Source organism: Chlorocebus sabaeus, chromosome 21 (assembly GCF_047675955.1).
Source record: "Chlorocebus sabaeus isolate Y175 chromosome 21, mChlSab1.0.hap1, whole genome shotgun sequence".
In the NCBI taxonomy this organism is placed as follows: Eukaryota; Metazoa; Chordata; class Mammalia; order Primates; family Cercopithecidae; genus Chlorocebus; species Chlorocebus sabaeus.
The window spans coordinates 70,951,166-70,970,474 of record NC_132924.1 but is presented as its reverse complement, the minus strand read 5'-3'; the positions used below and the strand labels follow the sequence as shown (position 1 = coordinate 70,970,474).

General features: G+C 31.8%; 1 protein-coding gene across 7 annotated transcripts in view; it reads right to left on the bottom strand.

Moving 5' to 3' along the window:
• Positions 1–19,309, bottom strand: part of CACNA2D1 (calcium voltage-gated channel auxiliary subunit alpha2delta 1) — a 498,706-nt gene that overhangs the window by 43,677 nt on the left and 435,720 nt on the right. For 2 of the 7 annotated variants that reach the window (XM_073009174.1, XM_073009173.1), the window contains exons 16-22: positions 16,780–16,857; positions 14,844–14,918; positions 14,497–14,571; positions 10,675–10,731; positions 6,177–6,248; positions 3,839–3,910; positions 458–519 (exon numbers count right to left, since the gene is read on the bottom strand). In XM_073009174.1, the coding sequence (XP_072865275.1) occupies positions 458–519; positions 3,839–3,910; positions 6,177–6,248; positions 10,675–10,731; positions 14,497–14,571; positions 14,844–14,918; positions 16,780–16,857 (491 nt within the window). The remainder of the gene's footprint in view (positions 1–457; positions 520–3,838; positions 3,911–6,176; positions 6,249–10,674; positions 10,732–14,496; positions 14,572–14,843; positions 14,919–16,779; positions 16,858–19,309) is intronic. The other 5 variants (XM_007982345.3, XM_007982348.3, XM_007982347.3 and 2 more) reach the window with 3 other exon arrangements.

The following is a 19,309-nucleotide window of genomic DNA, read 5'->3' as shown; positions in this document are numbered from 1 at the left end:
TTCCAAAGCCCAGCCAATAAGATGAATCAGAATATTATAGAACTGATACTCATGGAGGTAAATTATATCAACTAAACATTTTATATCAGATACTACAATGATGAGATAAGCTTTATATTTGAGGTTAGTTTTCAACTCAAATGTATGTAATGTAAACTAAACACAACTAAAAGAGGAAGTCAGTGGAGTGAACCCTACATATCATTATGGGTATTTGTCAACATTTCTCAAGTAAAAATACAAAATATATAGATTTATATCACATACATTTTCATTTGTAAATTTTGTATTACTAGATTTTTTCCATCTTTTCCATTTTAAAAATTAGTCTATAAGTTTACTATGTTTTCATTTTGGGAACTCTTCTATTGAAAATCACATGAAATTCACTTATGAAAATGTAGACTTAATATTAATCCATTGGAATACACAATACACATAGAATGCAGTTAATTACCTGTAATCTGTGCCATTGACAGGTGTCCATGTGTATGTCCTGTTTCCTTTGTCAATATATCTCTAGAAAGAAGTTTGACGTGGTTATTATCATGGTTATTATCACTACATTTTGTATGAATATATACGAAAAGTAAAGCAGTAGAATTTACTTATAAATTTTGCAGTCATTTAATACTCATCTTTACAAAGGTATGATCTATTTTATCCACATTTATTTATTCTATGTGTGTCTAGCAAAATTTTTGACAGAAATAAATATAAGTGCAAAATCATAATAGTTTATGCCAAATTATCTTCAAAACATTGAAAACAGTATTTCCTGAAAAATAAATTTTAATAATGAAACAGGACTATGAAGTATTTAGACAAGGCTCAGATATGTCCATACTAAAGTATGTTTAAGAGTAACAGGCAACATTAGGACATTAACGCAGTGTGTCTAGATCCAAATGTGTGATTAGCATATGACTGTTTTTATGAAGCCACTATTATAGCATTATTATGGTATCATAAGAGGCTATTCAGTATCACTGAAGGTTAGGAAAACACCTAAATCCACCAGGGAAAGAAAATACAGAGCTAAAGAAGTTCATGCATGGCTATATCTTTTATACATGCACTTTTCCATTAGGTATAGCGATGACATATATGTAATTTTTAATTTGCTTAGTTAGTTTTGAGTTTCATCATTCTCACTAAAACAGTAACATGTACTGAAGTATTTCTTGGTATAAGGCACCATGCTAAGCACCTTAAAGTCATTCTGTCACTTGATCCAACCCCTGGAGTATATACTTTTATATCCCGCAATTTATTGATAAAGAAATAAGTGTTAAAGAGGAGGTAAGGTACTTAAGTTGGCAAAATGTATAATGCCAAATTCATGTTTATAACAACTACACAATGTATGTGTGCGTGTGTGTCTGTGTGTGAGCATGTGTGGGTGTATGTGTAGCAGATGGGGGGAGGGGGAACAGGGTTCGTGAAGAGGGCTTAGTATTCTTAAAAGAATTAGAAGAAACAATGCTTATATATTTGTTACTACTCATATACACATAAACAAACAGGGCAAGCAAGTGTTGGTCTGCAAGTTATAAATAAAATACGGTATCAGAAAATAGTATCAGAGCAGAGAAATAAAAATACAAGTTTTTTCAATATCAGTAGCAGAAATTATAATCTGATTCAGTCTTCAATTTGTAATGAAATAATCATTACAAATCATTGAAACAGACAACTTTAAACATTATTACTATCTACTTTTTTAGTCAAGAAATCTATTTTTCAACTGCTTTCAAAGTTTGGAAATATTCTCAGATTAGCTTCTTAAGGAAGTCGTTATTCAGTAAGTTTATCCTTACTAAATTCTGCCATCTTTCAGTAAATTTTCTGCATGAAATAGAACAAATGCATTCTAGTTTTAGCCCAAGCATATAGTTATAAAGGACTGTTGATGGAATATGTGTAATAAATACAAACTATTTTCAGATTCCAACAAAACAGATTCACTTGGGCATAAATTAAATTGAAAAGCTCTAATTCTATTTTAAACTTATTTCAGTAGTAACACTAAAATCCATAAAAATACAGTATCATAAGGGTTAGCATATATGTATTAAACATTTGATTATTCATATAATTTCTCATTTATTCCATACACTTACAATTTTTATAGAGTAGTAAGACTCATGACATAAGACATGACTATGAAAAAAATGTTTACAAATTAATTTCAGACAGGTTTTGGTGAAAAATATTCAATAAATCAGGTGTAAAGAGAGGTTCTGTGGGAAACATTTCCTAGGTGAGGAATTTCAAATTACTTCCAACTCATTATGCCAAACATTGTGAAATGTGCTAACACTGGAGATTCCCAGCTCATCAATACGGAAAATGGTACAAGAAAGGTTATATAATTCCTACAACAACCACAAAAGTGAACTTCAAAGTTAATAACTAACCTAAGCCTGTGGAATTCAGCTACTTTGGCTAAACCGCATGACACTATAATGTGAAGGTTACTATCGCATCCTAAATATCTCTGCCAAATCCCTTACATAGACCATTTAGAAAGAGCTTTTGAAAGATATCACCTAAAAATTAGAGTAATAGGTATGCACAGAGTTGTAATTGTTTTGATTGTCTATAAAATAGTGAATAGTGATAAAAATTATAGTCACTCATAGAGTAAATAATAACTTTTTTTGGAAATACCAACATACATAGAAATCTGGAGTACAAGGCAACATAGGAATTGAAGATTAGCAGTTATATCTATTTACAATAGTGTGTTCATGAGAGACATTTTAAAATTCTAAGATAGGAAAACATAGTCTTTAGCTGAATATTTGTCAAAAAAAGTAATTTGCAATAAATTGAAGGGGAAAAATATCAATGGAAGTTAACAGAAAATTACTTTGTAAGCTGAAAAAAGAATGTGCAAAAGTCTAAGTAAATAGATTTGAAATTGCAACAAAGACTGAAATGTAAATATACCTCCCTTTGTGTTCTGTAATAGGGACTCATAATGATATTAAAATGAGAAAGGCCATGTGCTAATGAAGGATCATATTCAGATCCTAGCTCACCTTCCACCTAGGGAAGGATCTGATGAGGAATTTCAGAGAAATGTCATCCATCTGAAAAGGATGAGATTGTGAGGAAAAGGATATAGGTTATACATAAAAGCTTAAATTACATTTCCAGGCTCAAAAGCTTCTGAGACCTATATTTTTCAAATACTCAAATGTATAAATGTCTGTATGTACTCCACATCTGACTGATAATAGATATACTCCAATATGATAATAGACATAAACCAATTATTTGTGGGGGTAGTTGTGTTATCACAGGATTTAATTTCAGATGTAAGTGCTGGGAAATTTTAAAGTGTGTAACTAGTAAATGAAGATAAATCAAGCCAGAAACAAGTAAACAAAAAGCTAAAAATACAAAATAATTAATATATGGAACTCAATAATTAGAACATCCACCTAGACAAATCATATAAAGCACATAGCTATTAAATATTAACTTCAATTTTGCAACATTGGCATGGTGTAAAACAACATGGCAAAATTATATTGTGCATTCTATTTCTCATAAAGTATATGTAAAATATAATTTCAAGAATATACTGTTAATGTATAAGAAAACATCAAGAAACCTAAAGCAATAGTGTTTTATAAAAAGAAAAAAGAGTTAAAAATATATCTTAATGAAAATATCCCTCCAGTTAAGAAGTGCTTTAAAAAAGAAAAATTGTTTCCTAGAGGTATCCGTTTTATAATAGTGGATTAATAAAAAAAAGGACAAATTACCAATATCAAATTTTCTTGATATAATTTTTATTTAAGAATAAGCTAGAATCAATTCTTACCTCATCTTGAGATTTAACCAGAGTTCTGAATGTTTTTTCTCCACTTTCCCCATCAATCATCTTATTTCGAATCTAAGAGTAAATGAAACAACTACTTTATTCTAGAAACAAAGCTGACCTGCCAAAGTATGACTGTTAACATGGTAGTTTTTTAAGTTCTTTACTTCATGTAGAACAAATAAAATAAAAATAGGGAGTTAGTTTTACCAGTATCTGCAGTTGTTCTCTGGGAATTTTTTTAAGTTACCATATTATAGTCATTTTACACTGTTTTAAAATTTAAATAAAACATCCTTCATGAAATATTTTCAATCTGTTGGTAGTTTTTGAAACATAATTAATAAAATGAATGGTCAATTATGTTACGGCTGGCCACAGTGGAGTGGAAAGTAGTCACTGAGACACAGAAATGTATATATACAAAATTACATATAACACAGAATACTTCAAATTTCTGCCTTACACAATCAGTTTCATGTGAGAAGAGATGTTTTAAGAGGACTCTTTATACTTTTTTGTTAGTAATTCTTATATCTGGAGTACAAAAAAATCTAAATAAAGGATAGAGAAAACTATAAACACCTATTTGGATTTCAGATAAGAGAGTTGAGTCTCCTTCAGTAGAATACTCCAAATCCTTAAAAATGCAAGGTTGGCCAGGTGCGGTGGCTCACTCCTGTAATCCCAGCACTTTGGGAGGCCGAGTCAGGCAAATTGCCTGAGGTTGAGAGTTCAAGACCAGCCTGGCCAGCATGATGAAACCCCGTTTCTACTAAAAATACAAAAATTAGCCAGGCATGGTGGCAGGCGTCTGTAATCCCAGCTACTCAGGAAGCTGAGGCAGGAGAATGGCGTGAACCCAGGAGGTGGACGTTGCAGTGAGCCAAGATTGCGCCATTGCACTCCAGCCTAGGTGACAGAGCAAGACTCTGTCTCAAAAAAAAAAAAAAAAAAAAAAAAAAAAAAAAAAAAAAAAAAAAAAGTGCAAGGTCACATTATCCACTAAATATTCCAGTCTACTGGCAATTCTCAGAAGTTTCCTCAACTTATTTTTTATAACTCAACCAGTGATTTACATTTGGCTTCAGGCAACTGCAAATAATAAGTAAACAAACTTGGTGTGATTAAAGGAATAATCTGAAGAATATACGAATGTGTGATGTATCTAATTTCAAATAATTGGGTCTGAAAGGAAGGAGTAGATAACAGCTTCTAATGTAAGTTGAGTGTGCACTTATGAAAAGCTCAAAAATAATAAAGACTTTACCATGAATCAGGTCTTTTGCTAAGTCCTTTCTATATATTATTTCATTTGATGACTATTACTAATTGATTTAGAAGAAACTGAGGCTTGGAGAATATAAATAAGATCATTTTGGTCACTCAGTAGAGTGACAGCCCAGACACCAAGCTTATCCCTATTACTTTATCCTACTTTATTATGTCCAGTACTTTACAACAAACATTATTAATCACCTAAACACCCTAACACGAGGCCACAGTCTAGGATAATTAAAGTAAATTAAATTCTATTGTTCTACAATTAAAATACACTATAACAAGTTATAAAAGAAATATGATGGCCTTTGCAAAGGAGTTAATCCATCTGGAAAAATCCTAAAAATCTGTAATCTGGAATGCAAGAGCCAAGTTCTGCTACTTATTAGCTGAAGAACTGTAGAGAAACTATTTAACTTCTCTGTACCTCAAATGTAACATCAGTACAACAGATATTATAGTGTGAAACAATAATAACAACACCAATTTCCAAGCCTCTTGAGAATCCATGACTAACATATATCATATACTTAATGTTATTTATTATTTATTTTATTTTTCTTATTAATACTCTCATTATTATGGAAGACTCTCTCAGAGGAGGAAATAATGCAATTTTGCTTTTGAAATAAAATAGATTGCTGAGTAAAATGTATTAAGGCAAACATGGCAGCTTCTCTCACACTACTCCTTATGTGTTTGGGTGGTTGGATTCCTTCCAAGTCTTTTTTCAATACTATAGCAACATCCTCCAGCTCTATGAGTTTTACTGACGTTTACAAGATAAATTTGTATTAGAAAAGTGAAAATATGTCTACCTTTAGAAAGAGAAAGAACACTAAGGTCAAATCCAACTTAAACATTTATACCTTTTCATATGATCTTTTGGATAGGAAAACCCAGGATCTAGAAAATTTTAATGACACAGAACATTCATCTTTGTGTATACAGTATCTAACAGACAAGCTAACACATTGTAGCTGTTCAACAGATACTTGTAGAAGGAGTGCACAGCAACATCTGACCTGAGGAATTGTTTAGTCTTACTGATTCCACTCACCTCCACTTTAATATCATTCTCTAACTCTGCATCAAGGAAATCCAATGTTACTGGCTCCTGAGATTTGGGATTCTACACAGAAAACAATAATAATTAGGTACACGTAACATTATACAATGATGCTGTGTATAAAACAATTCAATGGGTATTTATGAAATTAATTGTGCAAAAATTACTTACCTAGGATACAATAACTGTCTAAAGGTATCTTCTTTCATTTATATATATATATATAAAATATATATAGCTTACATATATAAAAGCTAGAGATTGAGCTTTCAGTGCAGGCAATCTTAATTAATAACCAAGTGAAGAGAGTCTCATTTTGAGTGGTGTATTTGATACTGCATGTCTAATCACAAGCTCTTTGGGCACACTACTTTTGAAGAACCATTCACAACTTTCTTTTCATTAATTAGCATGGGAAAGGGGCAAAATATAGCCATTTGGATAACTTATTTGGCCATAAAACAGTGGCAACATGTAGGCATACTTTTAAAATTTGTAAAAAAAAAAAAAAAATGTGTATGATAAAATGTTTTAAAATTATGTTTACATTTGCCAAGTAAAACATTCTATTGGACCTGTTCTTCCTTCTGAAAGTGTATAAAGAAAAGGTGCAAGTGTGCTTCATATATTTCAATCTAAGAAATTTTATATTTTAATAATTCAAGTGACATCAGAATGCATAAGATAAACTTGTGGTTGTCATAAAGATTTTAAGATTAGCTATTATAATTAAAGTCTTACTAAGATAATAACCCCTGGGTTCACTGAATACTATTTCCTATTACTTCTTCTTGCTGGTATATAACAATAAATAAATAACACTGGGGAATAACATAAAATTTTATTTATCGATATCATTATATAAAATGATACTGTTAGTCTGGCAAATTTACCTCATATTTTCTCAATTGCAAAATGAAGATTCATTGAACTATTTGATAAACAAAATACAGTTAATTCCTCTAAAACTTCCTAAGTAATGTAACATGTCATACTAAAACTTTAAAGCTTACTAGACCAATAAAATCATAATAGGTATATGTAATTTATAATTGCAAAATTTTATAAATTGAATTTTTAATTTTTACTAAAATATTACCTAAATCTGATAACTAGATACCAGTAACAAATGCAAACTATGCTGGATTAGTGCAAAGGTCATTCAAACTTTAATAATATAAGCCTCACAGGCTCTTTCAAAAGATATTCGGATCATCACTGTTTTAAGCACTGTTTAAGGAAGAAACTGACCAAGACAGTTGCAATAAGTAAAAATGTACTAAAATTAAGCATATCTTATCAAGATGCTGAATGACATAGTATACATGGAAAATATTTACTGACAAAAATGCCTTCCTTCAAAGAGTAATTCCACCTAAAGATGAAAATTTTTTATTGCTATGATTTTTGATAAATGAACATTCTTAAAGGCAAATTTTAAAAAAACAGCCATGTCTGGCACTTTAATTGAAAAAATATTCACTGCTTAAGTACTCTATCACTATCATCAGAAGATTCTAGAATATTGAAAATAAGTATTAAATTTTTCAAACGTGAAAATGCTGACCAGTATTGGTAAGCTACTGATGACATCTTACTGCCTGAAAAGGAAATACTCATTTGAAATGTAGTGTATTTTAAAAGAAGAAAAAAAAAGCCAATGTTGAAAATCCTTCTAATTTCTTTGTTTAAAAAATGAAACCTAGGAAGTCTCTAACAAAAGGATACTCTAAAGTTTACAATATTATTCAGCATTGCTCATTTAATGTCCCATGAAATAAACCGTCTTGACACAAACACCGTATCAGCATTAAAATTTTAACAAACTCACTGCAAAACAAAGTCAAAATAATGAAAATAATAAAAAGTAAACAGAAATAAGAGTATTTATCTTACATGCAATGGATAATGCATAGCATGACCAGACCCAAACAGCATGCATGGAGGAGGCATTATCAGGAAGAATTGGCAATATGAAGATCATGTCCCAATCCAGCATACAAAGACACAGAGAAGAAAATGAAATCATAAAAGAAAAATCTCAATGCATAACTTGTACTTTTAAAATAGCAATCTAGCTGACCATTTTTTTAAAAGATCCATCAAGGGCATGGTGACTACAAAATTCAAAAGCATAATATTTCAATAAGAAAGCACCAAGAGAGTTTGAAGAACTGGAAAATAGTCTCGCATATCCATTATTTTTGTTTGATATTTAAAATACCTAGTATTTCTCATTTGCAAAATTTGGATATCAATGGAAATAACTACCATACCATTTGTGGAAATGGAAGAATGCAAAGTTAACAAATTTTAAATTGAAATAATTACTAGATAGTATTACAAATGATACTTAGTTCAAAAATATCCTTCAAATTGAGGAGTCTTGTGTGGTTGCTAGTTTGCCATTTAGAGTTTTCTTAGAATGAAAACAAAAATAAAACAAACCATTTTCAGGTTGTTTATTTTTTAATTATATTGTTAAGAGTTACATGCAATATTTGAGGTTGCTGCAAAAACAAAAATTCACTAAAATGCACATGACTGCAAAAGTATAAGATAATACATAAAAAGAAACATGCAAGGATAGTAACAAAATAATTTACTATATCAAGAAAGGCATAAACATAATTTTAAACTTTATAGGAATTATAAAAGATATGAAGACTTTCATATGCAACAATATGAAATTCAGTTTGTTCTAAAATTCTAGCACTGGAAGGGAGTTAAAGCTTCTCAACTAGTTCAGTGGCTCTGCACTTTAGAACTCCATGGGGAGCTTTAAAAATTTACTATTTAGAGGCCGGGCACGGTGGCTCATGCTTGTAATCCCAGCACTTTGGCAGGCCGAGGCGGGTGGATCATGAAGTCGAGAGATTGAGACCGTCCCGGACAAGGTAATGAAACCCCGTCTCTACTAAAAATACAAAAATTAGCTGGGCATGGTGGCCAGAAGCTGTAATCCCAGCTACTTGGGAGGCTGAGGCAGGAGAATCATATGAACCCGGGAGGCAGAGGTTGCAGTAAGCTGAGATCGTGCCACTGCACTCCAGCCTAGCGACACAGTGAGACCCATCTTAGAAAAAAAATTAAATAAAATAAACAAAACAAAACAAAAACGATTTAGAGGCCTGGTGCCATCACTGCCAAATTAAATCAGAATTTTCAGAGGATGAGGCAGGGAACTGACATACATATTTAATTTCCTAGGTGAATATACTGTGTAGGATGGAAACTAGTGACTAGTTCAATTCTCCTGCTTTTCAGATGAAGAAATTGAAGCACTACAGGATTTAGTGGAGTGCTCAAGAACACAGTGTTGGCTATTAGAAACAAACTAGCACTCAGTTCTACTACATCATAGCTTATCCATCTCTTCTTAATGACATATTATCTCTTCGTTTTAATGTCACCCACTTTTTTATGTATTTATTCTTTTTTTTTTTTTTTTTTTTTTTTTTTTGAGATGGGTCTCACTCTGTCACCCAGCCCAGAGGCAGTGGTACAATCTTGGCTCACCGCAACCTCTACCTCCCGGGTCCAAGCGATTCCCTGCCTCAGCTTCTCGAGTAGCTGGGACTACTGGCATGTGCCACCATGCCTAACTAATTTCTTTTGTATTTTTTTATTTTTATGTTTTAAGTAGAGACAGGGTTTCACTATGTTGGCCAGGCTGGTCTTGAACTGCTGACCTTGTGATCCACCCTCCTCAGCCTCCCACAGTGCTGAGATTACAGGCGTAAACCACCGCGGTCGGCCTTAATGTCACCAACTTTTTTAAAGAAATGGTAGGTTTACCTATAAAATCTTAAATAATGTTGAACATCCTTTGAAATTCTGAAATTCTCTTGCTAAGCTGTGGGAAGTATCCTTTTATGCTGATTATTAATAGTTTTACTGTGCATATATAAATATTGCATACATATGATAACGGAAGTTTTGTTGCCAAAAGGAAAAGCTTTTGCAATGAGTTTGCCAGGTAATAAAATTCACTACTTATTTGCACGTTGGTACATTTTTAATTAGCTAAGGGAAATTTCTTTAATGTCTAACCCCAAATTACACTTTTTAGAAGTTTTGGCTTAAAATCTGTGGCTTATGGCAACTGTCACATAGGAATTGTATTTTATTTCCACTTAGAAGTAAATTTACAAGCAAATTGTTAGGATCACATGAATTTGACATTAATTTTATAATTTTAATAACAAATTTATTTTTAGAAGCCATCTCTTTATGATTTCTCTGATTATTAACCTGATTCCATAATTGACTTTGCAATCTTTAGTTAGCCAATACATACCCTCTACCATTATTAATAACATTTTTGCTCTGGTTTATTAAGAAATGATGCTCATCTCCATTTCATGCTCTGGAAGCTTGATGTCAGGAAAGGCAGCTTTAATTATATAAGCTTTAAACAGAAGCTTAATTTCAACTCGGATTTAGCAAATTTGAAAGCACTGTTAAATCTACCTTCATTCACCGTTACCTGGATATTGGGTCTCCTTTTTCTTAAATTAACTCTTGGTATACCTACACCAATAGGCTGAAGCAACAGAAAAATGGTAATTCATCATACTACATATCAACATAGGTAGGGGTTCTATCCTGTAATCAATTTTCCTCAGATATTTCCTTGATTGGAAAAAGGTCTAAATGATAGACTTAGAATTCAAAGTATTTGGTAGGTATGGAGTTCATGAGTCAATAAAATAAAAATTTAAAAATATCTTCAACGAATAAAAACTGTTACATGAATAGTCATTTTTAAGAAAAATGACTATTATTTTTCTTTTTCTAGAAAAGTACATATTTGGGATGTGGGAAAAAAGGTTGTTTGTCTCAGATTACTTTTCCATCGATTTGACCAAAAAAAGAAAAAAAAAAAGAAAAAGAAAAGTAACAATTGTTAGAATTTACACGACCCAAATATAAATACTTTTAATGTCCATCCCTCGATTTATATGTTGAAATCCTCATCCCCAGAGATGACGGTATCCAAAGGCTTTTGGGAGGTGATTAGGTCCTGGTTGGTGGGTCCCTCCTGAATGGGATTGGTGCCCTTATAAAACAGGCCCTAGAGAGAGACGTCTCACCCCTTCTCCTCCGTGTGAGGTTAGAGTGAGAAGATGGCTGTGAATAGGGAGGCAAACCCTCACAGAACACCAATCTGCCCAAGCTTTCATCTTATACTTCCCAGTCTTCAGAACTGTGAGTTACTAAATTCTGTTTATAAGCCACTCAGTCTGTGGTATTTTGTTATAGCAGCCTGAATGAACTAAGAAAATTATATGATATTAAAAAGTTTTAATGTTTAATATTTGTGCCTTTGTTTTCTGAAGTGATACCAAATGTTCTATCTGTGGAACTAATGGAGAGTGTAACCATAACAGTGTAGATTTATTTTAAATATTAACTTCTCAAACATAGATTATGCACAATTTCCTACACAATACATATTTCTTAGAATTGAACAAAATGAGGTATCTAACTAAGTAGACCTAACCTGGTTATTTCAATGACACAAAATGGAAGAAAGTTAAAATGCTTTTTGTAATAAAGCAGAATATATAATTCAACACATGTCAAAATGTGGTCATGCTGGTAAAAGTACAAGCTTAGAAAATGTTATGAGTCCTTAAAAATTAAATATGTGAAAAGTCCGTAGCTATTTTATTTAATGATATTCTGGGGGCTTTTAAAGAACACTCATCTACAAAAAAACCTTCACTGAAATATTTTTAATTAAGGTTCCCATATCAGGAGGAAAACACAGGCATTGATCAAAAAATACTTGCATAACATTAGACTTTCACCTTGTTAAATAATAATGGCTGCTATAGATAAGCATTATTTTTCTTCACTTGTATTAATGAATTTCTGATAAAATAATTAAGATTAATTTTGTTAGTATACTGTCACCATGTGTTCCTTTGTATCTGCGTATTTCTAAAGCAATTATCTTGTACTATGTCATCCTTTTATGAGGTCTTGTATCAATCTGTATAGCGTCCTCCTTTAGCCACAAAACGGAAATCATATTTACTGAGTTAATGATGAGAATTCACAAGCATATTTAATTCACAAGCATGAACTTCAGAAATAAAGAATAAACTGATATTCAGAATAATTTCTTTTCATGGTGTTCTGAAATAGTATTTTTGGAGATGTCTGTTACATATTAATATTTGCTTTAGTAAAATCCAAATATAAAGATATGAAAAGCTAATTTATAATATGGAAGAAAAATATCAGTTGGGCTTTAATGAAGTTGCTAAAGAATTTGTTTTCTCTGTAATATTATAAATTTTAGTGAATTATTTCAAATATGAACCAAATATAGGTTAATGTCATTCAAATAGTAATATTTTCTACATAAATATTGGTTATTAGTGGAATGTAGAAAATAAAAAAACTTCAAATTATTACTTCTTTTTGACTATGAAAACCACCTAAACTGTTACAGCCATTAGATGGTAGATTTATACATATATATCTCTCTTTCATATATGCATTATTGTCCTTATTCTTTTTGTCTATGATATATTTTAGTTCCTTTGGGTGAGGGTTAAGGTTTATAATTATAAAACTAGAGATTCTTCACACCCACCCTTCATCACATTACACTTTTTTTTTTTGAGACGGAGTTTCGCTCTTGTTGCCCAGGCTGGAGTGCAATGGAGTGATCTCGGCTCACTGCAACCTCCGCCTCCTAGGTTCAAGAGATTCCCCTGACTCAGCCTCCTGAGTAGCTGGGATTACAGGCAAGCACTGCCACGCCCGGCTAATTTTGTATTTTTAGTACAGACAGGGTTTCACCATGTTGGCCAGGCTGGTCTCGAACTCCTGCCCTCAGGTGATCCGCCTGCCTCGGCCTCCCAAAGTGCTGGGATTACAAGTGGGAGCCACCGCACCCAGCCCACGTTACACTTTTATTACTTTTGAATTACTTTAGTTAGGGGAATTTAATTGAAAATACACTGGATATACAAAGCCCAAACAATAATACTGCAAAATTATTAAAAAAAATTAAGATATAAAAAGATAAGTTTTCAAGCTATAGCAAAATCATAGGATGATTAGCCAAACATAAATTACTCTTTTAAGAGGAATTTAACAGGTTATGCTTTTAAAGAGCTGTGGTAGTTTAATAATAATATGAAAAAGTACTTATGCAACATTTATATTAAAATAACACATTTAGCATAACTAGGGTGATCAACAGCTACATGTGCTACAAATAATATGATGAATTTGATATGGAAATAAGTTCCAAAGTCAGATAAATTAAAGTAGACATCAGTTATAAAATGTAATATTATTTAATGTATTAAAATAGATAATTAATGTATTACATTTAATGTAGTTTTGCATTCAGTATCAATAGTTCTTTTATGGATTTGAACAATATTTAAATGACACAACTTTGTGTGTGTGTATGTTCACACACTTGTGGTATATTCTAATATATGGCTAACATTACATATCCATGACTCGGGAGAAAGAAGTAGTATGCATAAGTCTGCATGGTTTAAAGGATCTTCAATATTATCTTCAAAGTTAAGCAATAACTAAACAGATGCTTCTAAGGTTACAATTATAATACTTTGAATAATTTTATGTCTAAATAAATTTTGCTATTAATGCCCTGTGAAGCAGTTCATGAAGAGTGAAATGAGTTGTACCAGATAATTTATGAAAATATCTTGAGAAAATAGGCATAAAAATTAGGATAATATGGTTCATCGATGGCATTTTATCTCTTTCAGATTAACTTGCTGATTAATAAATATTTCCCATTTCTGAAGCCCATCTCATGAATTTTACTTATTCAGTCTCTTACATCTCTTTACAGGCCTATCCTAAAGTAAAAGGAAAACCATTCTGGGAGACGGAAAGCAGAGTTAATTACTAGAAGAGAAGGGCAAAAGAAAATGTGACCTGGACATAGACGAACATCACTAATATTTATCAGGTTCAAACTCATGTCTGGAGCAATATCCTTTATTATCTTACAGCCTTAAAATCAAAGTCAGAAGTGGGATGCATGAAATTGAGGCTCAGTGGGTGATAATGGCTGTCTTTGAGATAAAAATATTAGTGCAGCTAAATTGGTAACAGAAAATGAAAACTGCTTTCACTCTTTGATATATTATGATGTGTTGTCTTGTCATCTAAGAAGAGAGCCACGTTACAGACTGTACTTTGATATTTAGTGTTATATAGTAAATTTTAAAACAACAATCTTATTAAGAACATTAGTCATTAATTCTACAAAACACTAACCAGTGTAAACAAATTATATACCGACCTTTGGCTGAAGATTTGGATGTAATAAAACATAACCATTAGGATCGATTGCAAAGTAATACCCATTGGGGCACAGCTGGAAAAGAAAAAATATAAGCTTAGATATGCCCGAGTCACAATTAGAAATCTATATTCTTTTAAATACATAATATATTAAATACACATTTTATAGCATGTTGAAAGATAACATGGAATCATTTTATTTTAGAGATGCTTTTAACCATGTAGTTCCTTTGCTAAGGTAACTGCCCATAATTTTTGAGAATTTCCTAAGTGCTTTGTGGCCAAGCTAAATTGGTACAGAGTTCTAAACTAGAAAGGGTATCAAAAGAGCAAATTTCATCTTACTGTAAAACGTGGTGTCAGTCTTTTAATATCTTCCAAAGACACATCTACCCCCATCACACCAAGAATCAGCTGGTTCTATAACAAGAGAGCAAAAATGGCATTTTATATCAAAAATTTACATATTTTTACACAATTATCATATGCTCATATTTTGCTGGCATTATGGTTATATTCCATATTAGTTTAAATGTATATATACAGTGAAGCACTCTTGGTGTCAATTTACAAGGATTCTCGGCTTTGTTTCCTACAACTTTATCATCATTATCATTTAACTTAGCAAACAAAATCTAGATAATTGAGGCTAAAATATATAAAAGATAAATAAAAATATTTGACACTTCTTGTACCTTCTTCTAATATTTATTTTCACTGCTATCGTACAGTCAGCGCTTATCGCTGTGTGTCTATGTATGTGAGTTTAGACTGACTTTATGGTTTACTATAATTAAGAAACCACAAGAATGTCCAGCTTAAAGATTATACAATATAGAATAAGAACACATTGGATTTTTGCTGCAGATAGTTCCTGCGTATGTAACTATCCTGAAAGTATGTGACCATATTGGTGATAAAATCCTAAAAACACTATTTCTAGTCGCGGCTAATAACTTCTATATACCAAGCAACAGGCATCACAGTTTTAGGAGCAAGTAGAGGAGATTTGTGGCAAACTGCCATCATGATCTTCCATGGGACATAAAGATGGAAATTGTGTTAAAATTTTGAGTCCAAAATTGTTGTTTCAAATGGAATTATATAAATTATAAAATAATAAATTTGAAATGTGCTTGCAAAAAATTATAAAATCTAGTAATTACAAAAACATTTAAACTTTGTGGAGGTACAGATAGAGTAAGAAAGTTCTGTCAACAACTATGCTCTTTTCCATGAACCAATCCTAGTCTGAACAAAAACTTCCCAACTGAAGCAATCTCTTAGTTCACAGTGAGATTTGTGAACACGTATGAGAAAGTTAGAGAGTTACTCTTTTATGAGTTACAATATTTAGAACCTGCAGATAGTTAAGAATGGTAATGGGCCCCCAAAGAGAAATAACTGTTTTCTATGGCCTCCTTATTAAAATAAGGAGTTCAACTGAGATATATAATAACTGATCACACAACGCTTAAGTGCAACAGACTTCATGAAACCATAAACTGGAAATAAATACTCACTCAAATCAAGTATATCACCTACATTATAAAATCAGTCTCTAGTATTAAAAAACTCTTAACTTCAAAATCTCAAATTCCTTCTGAATCAAACTAAAAAATTGGAATGCAATCCTATTTAAAATCAAAAGCATTTAACAAATAAGAAACAATAAATATAAGATACGTATTTTTTAGAACTTTTAAATAGGCATTTACTGCACTGACCAAAAATCAGTGCTATAAAAATTAAACATTCTATGACATTATTCTTCTTTTACCCTAAAATAGAAAAAAATAAAGAGAAATATTAATTTAAATCAGATCCTTAAGTTACATGATAATTTTTAAAAAGCTACTGTTTGGAGTTGGGGAGGAATGATTTAATATACCAATGTACACCTGATACAAATATCACCATGCTTTTGGTCTTTGGATTTTCCTTTCTAAACTCCATTAATATCTCAGATGGATTCTTAAAATGTGCAAACAATATTACTGTCCATTTATCATATAATTACTCCCAGAGTCTGACTCTGTGTTCTCATCAGGTCATAGTTAAGTGGAGTTAAGTTGAATCTTGGCTCTAGGGCAACAGAGAGTTTGACCTGCATTTCCTTTTTCCCAGGTGGTTATCGCATAGGCAGCTGTTGCCTTTGACCTCTGGCCTCACAAGACAGTTACACTGCCTGTATTTTCTTATGGAAATATCTTATCCATGTTGAGCTTCAACGTCACAGTTTGTCATTTATTATTATTAATTTTATCAATTAACTTTTAACCTTTAAGTTTGTCTTATTTTCAAATTGGCCGGTTATGTTGAAGACCGGAAGAGTTCCAGTAATGACAAGTCCCAGTTCCTAAAAATAGATTCAGAGAGAAAGGGCAAATTAAAATTACAATTTAAGCTTTGTCAGAGTGCATTAGCCTTTGATATCTGAGACTGCATTTTATAGTTACTTTATAAAGAGCCACAAAAATTAGTAACTCATTTTGAATATCTATTAACTTTTATTTTTAAAATATCAATGAAAATATCTTGGAGAAAATTAGGACCTACTAGGCAGCTACTGAAGCACGAAACATTTAAAATAATACTCTAAGATAACTTTAAAAATAATCAACTTACACAACTGGTCAACAGCCTGTATGCATTTCAGTAACTCTCTGTCCTCCCCCTTTTTAATAGTGATAGTTCACCTAATATCAGGGCCTCCATAAGCAGAGTGATAATAAAATATTATTTTAAGTGATTTACTTAGCTTCCCTTTTTGTAGTCTCATTCTTAATTTTTTTACGCCCTAAGCCAAAGACTTTATGCTAAATGACAAATGTGCAGTTGAATAGCATGATAAATAAAATAAACATTCTATTGATACTGCGTATCTGGGATATTCTAAGTAAGTGTTATGCCCTTCAGAAGAAGCAATACTACTTCTAAGTAGCCCCCAAAATAAGCAGTACTTTTTGACAAGGTAAAATGATGAAGAAAAGACAACTGAAAGCATCAAATATAAAAGTCTAGTCTGAAGAGTTTAACATAATAGAAATAATGCCATCCTATTAATCGGCACATAATTTAATATATTAAATGAATTCATAGAGATTAGTTGAAATAAACTGATTTTCAAGTCAGAGTTTGCTTTTGTTACTGACATCTATATCCATTATAATTTTTAGCCACTATTTCATGTCAAAACTACCTGTTTATCAAAATCACTCTTAAAAATAATTTTTAAATTATTGTTTGAAATTTTGCATTTGCTAAAATGAGAAAATATTATTAATCTTCTCACAAATAGTGATTCCAAATCCAAAGTTCATGAACTTGGAACAGAGTTCTGGAATCAGAACCGAGTTCATAAAGTTAGATTTGGAATCATTATTCATTAGAACATTAAAAATTTCATTAATATCAGGGAGCAAATGTTGTGGTATCAGGTTGTGGTTCATAATTGGGCACATAGGAGGCCCAAATTCAATGGGAATGATGAATGAATTACGGAGGAGAGACAATAATAGAGAAGCTTCCAGCAGACCAAAATACCAAGTTACTTGCAACAAATAAAACTAAGGAAACAACCAAACATATTTGGGTGCATGATGATTGACATGGTTTGGTTGTGTTCCCACCCAAATCGCATCTTCAATTGTTGTTCCCATAATTCCCACGTGTTGTGGGAGGGATCCAGAAGTAACTGAATAACGGGACGGTTTCCCCCATTCTATTCTCATGATAGTAATTTCTCACGAGATCTGATGTTTTTATAAGTGGCTTCCTCCTTTGCTCAGCACTTATTCTGTCTCCTGCCGCCCCATGAAGAGGTGCCTTCCTCCATGATTTTAAGTTTCTGGAGGCCTCCCCAGCCACATGAAACTGTGAATCAATTAAACCTCTCTTCTTTATCAATTACTCAGTCTCGGGTATTTTTTCACAGCAGCGTGAGAACGGACTAATACAATTATATATAATATATGTATTATATATAATACATATATATGAATAGATTAATTCATAAAACTGGTATCCAAAAGGTAATTCAGTAAAGATTTGGTGAAGTGTCTCTCAGAGGTATGATCTATATGCAGAGTTTTAAAAATGCTACCGTGGTTTAAGACGAGGTAGATATGGATGTAATCATTTCCTTTGCATTTATACTGCATACCATTATTTGCTTCTAAAAATGGTAAAATGTAGCCTAAAGTGAGTTACTAGATTACTAACATATTGGATTTAAGATAATTATGAATGAACTCATTGGGACCCAACTTGAATTTTTTCTCCTCATTTATTAAGCAGACCAAAAACTTCTACTCTACTCCTGAGCACTGCATGTGTCTCTAGAAAATGAGAGAGAAATAAAACAAGATTTCTCTACCCTGGAATTTTAAAAATATTTTCTAGAGCCCCAACTCTTGTCATATCTCTTTTTATAAAGAGCTTCACTTTGTCTCCTAATTAAAATGAACCCTCCATAATATTGTCCTAATCTCCCCTTATCACCAAAAATGACCAGGGTATCATTTTTTTGATATACTCAGTGCTCCCCCAACTTTTATGCTATCCTCCATTTCTATGGTTTCACTTTTCACCACCAACAGCAAAAATCTTACAGTAATATGACCAGCTAAAATGTCTCCATTTTCTTAACCACAATCCACTTTGCCCCAATATTGGCTTCTTTATTTTGAAGTCAGAATTCTTTTTCTCGTTATATCCATTATATTTGGTTTTAAAATATATTTACCTTTTCCTTTTTAATACAACTGTTTATTTTTGACCAACATGTATTTTTAATCTGCTGTGTGGAG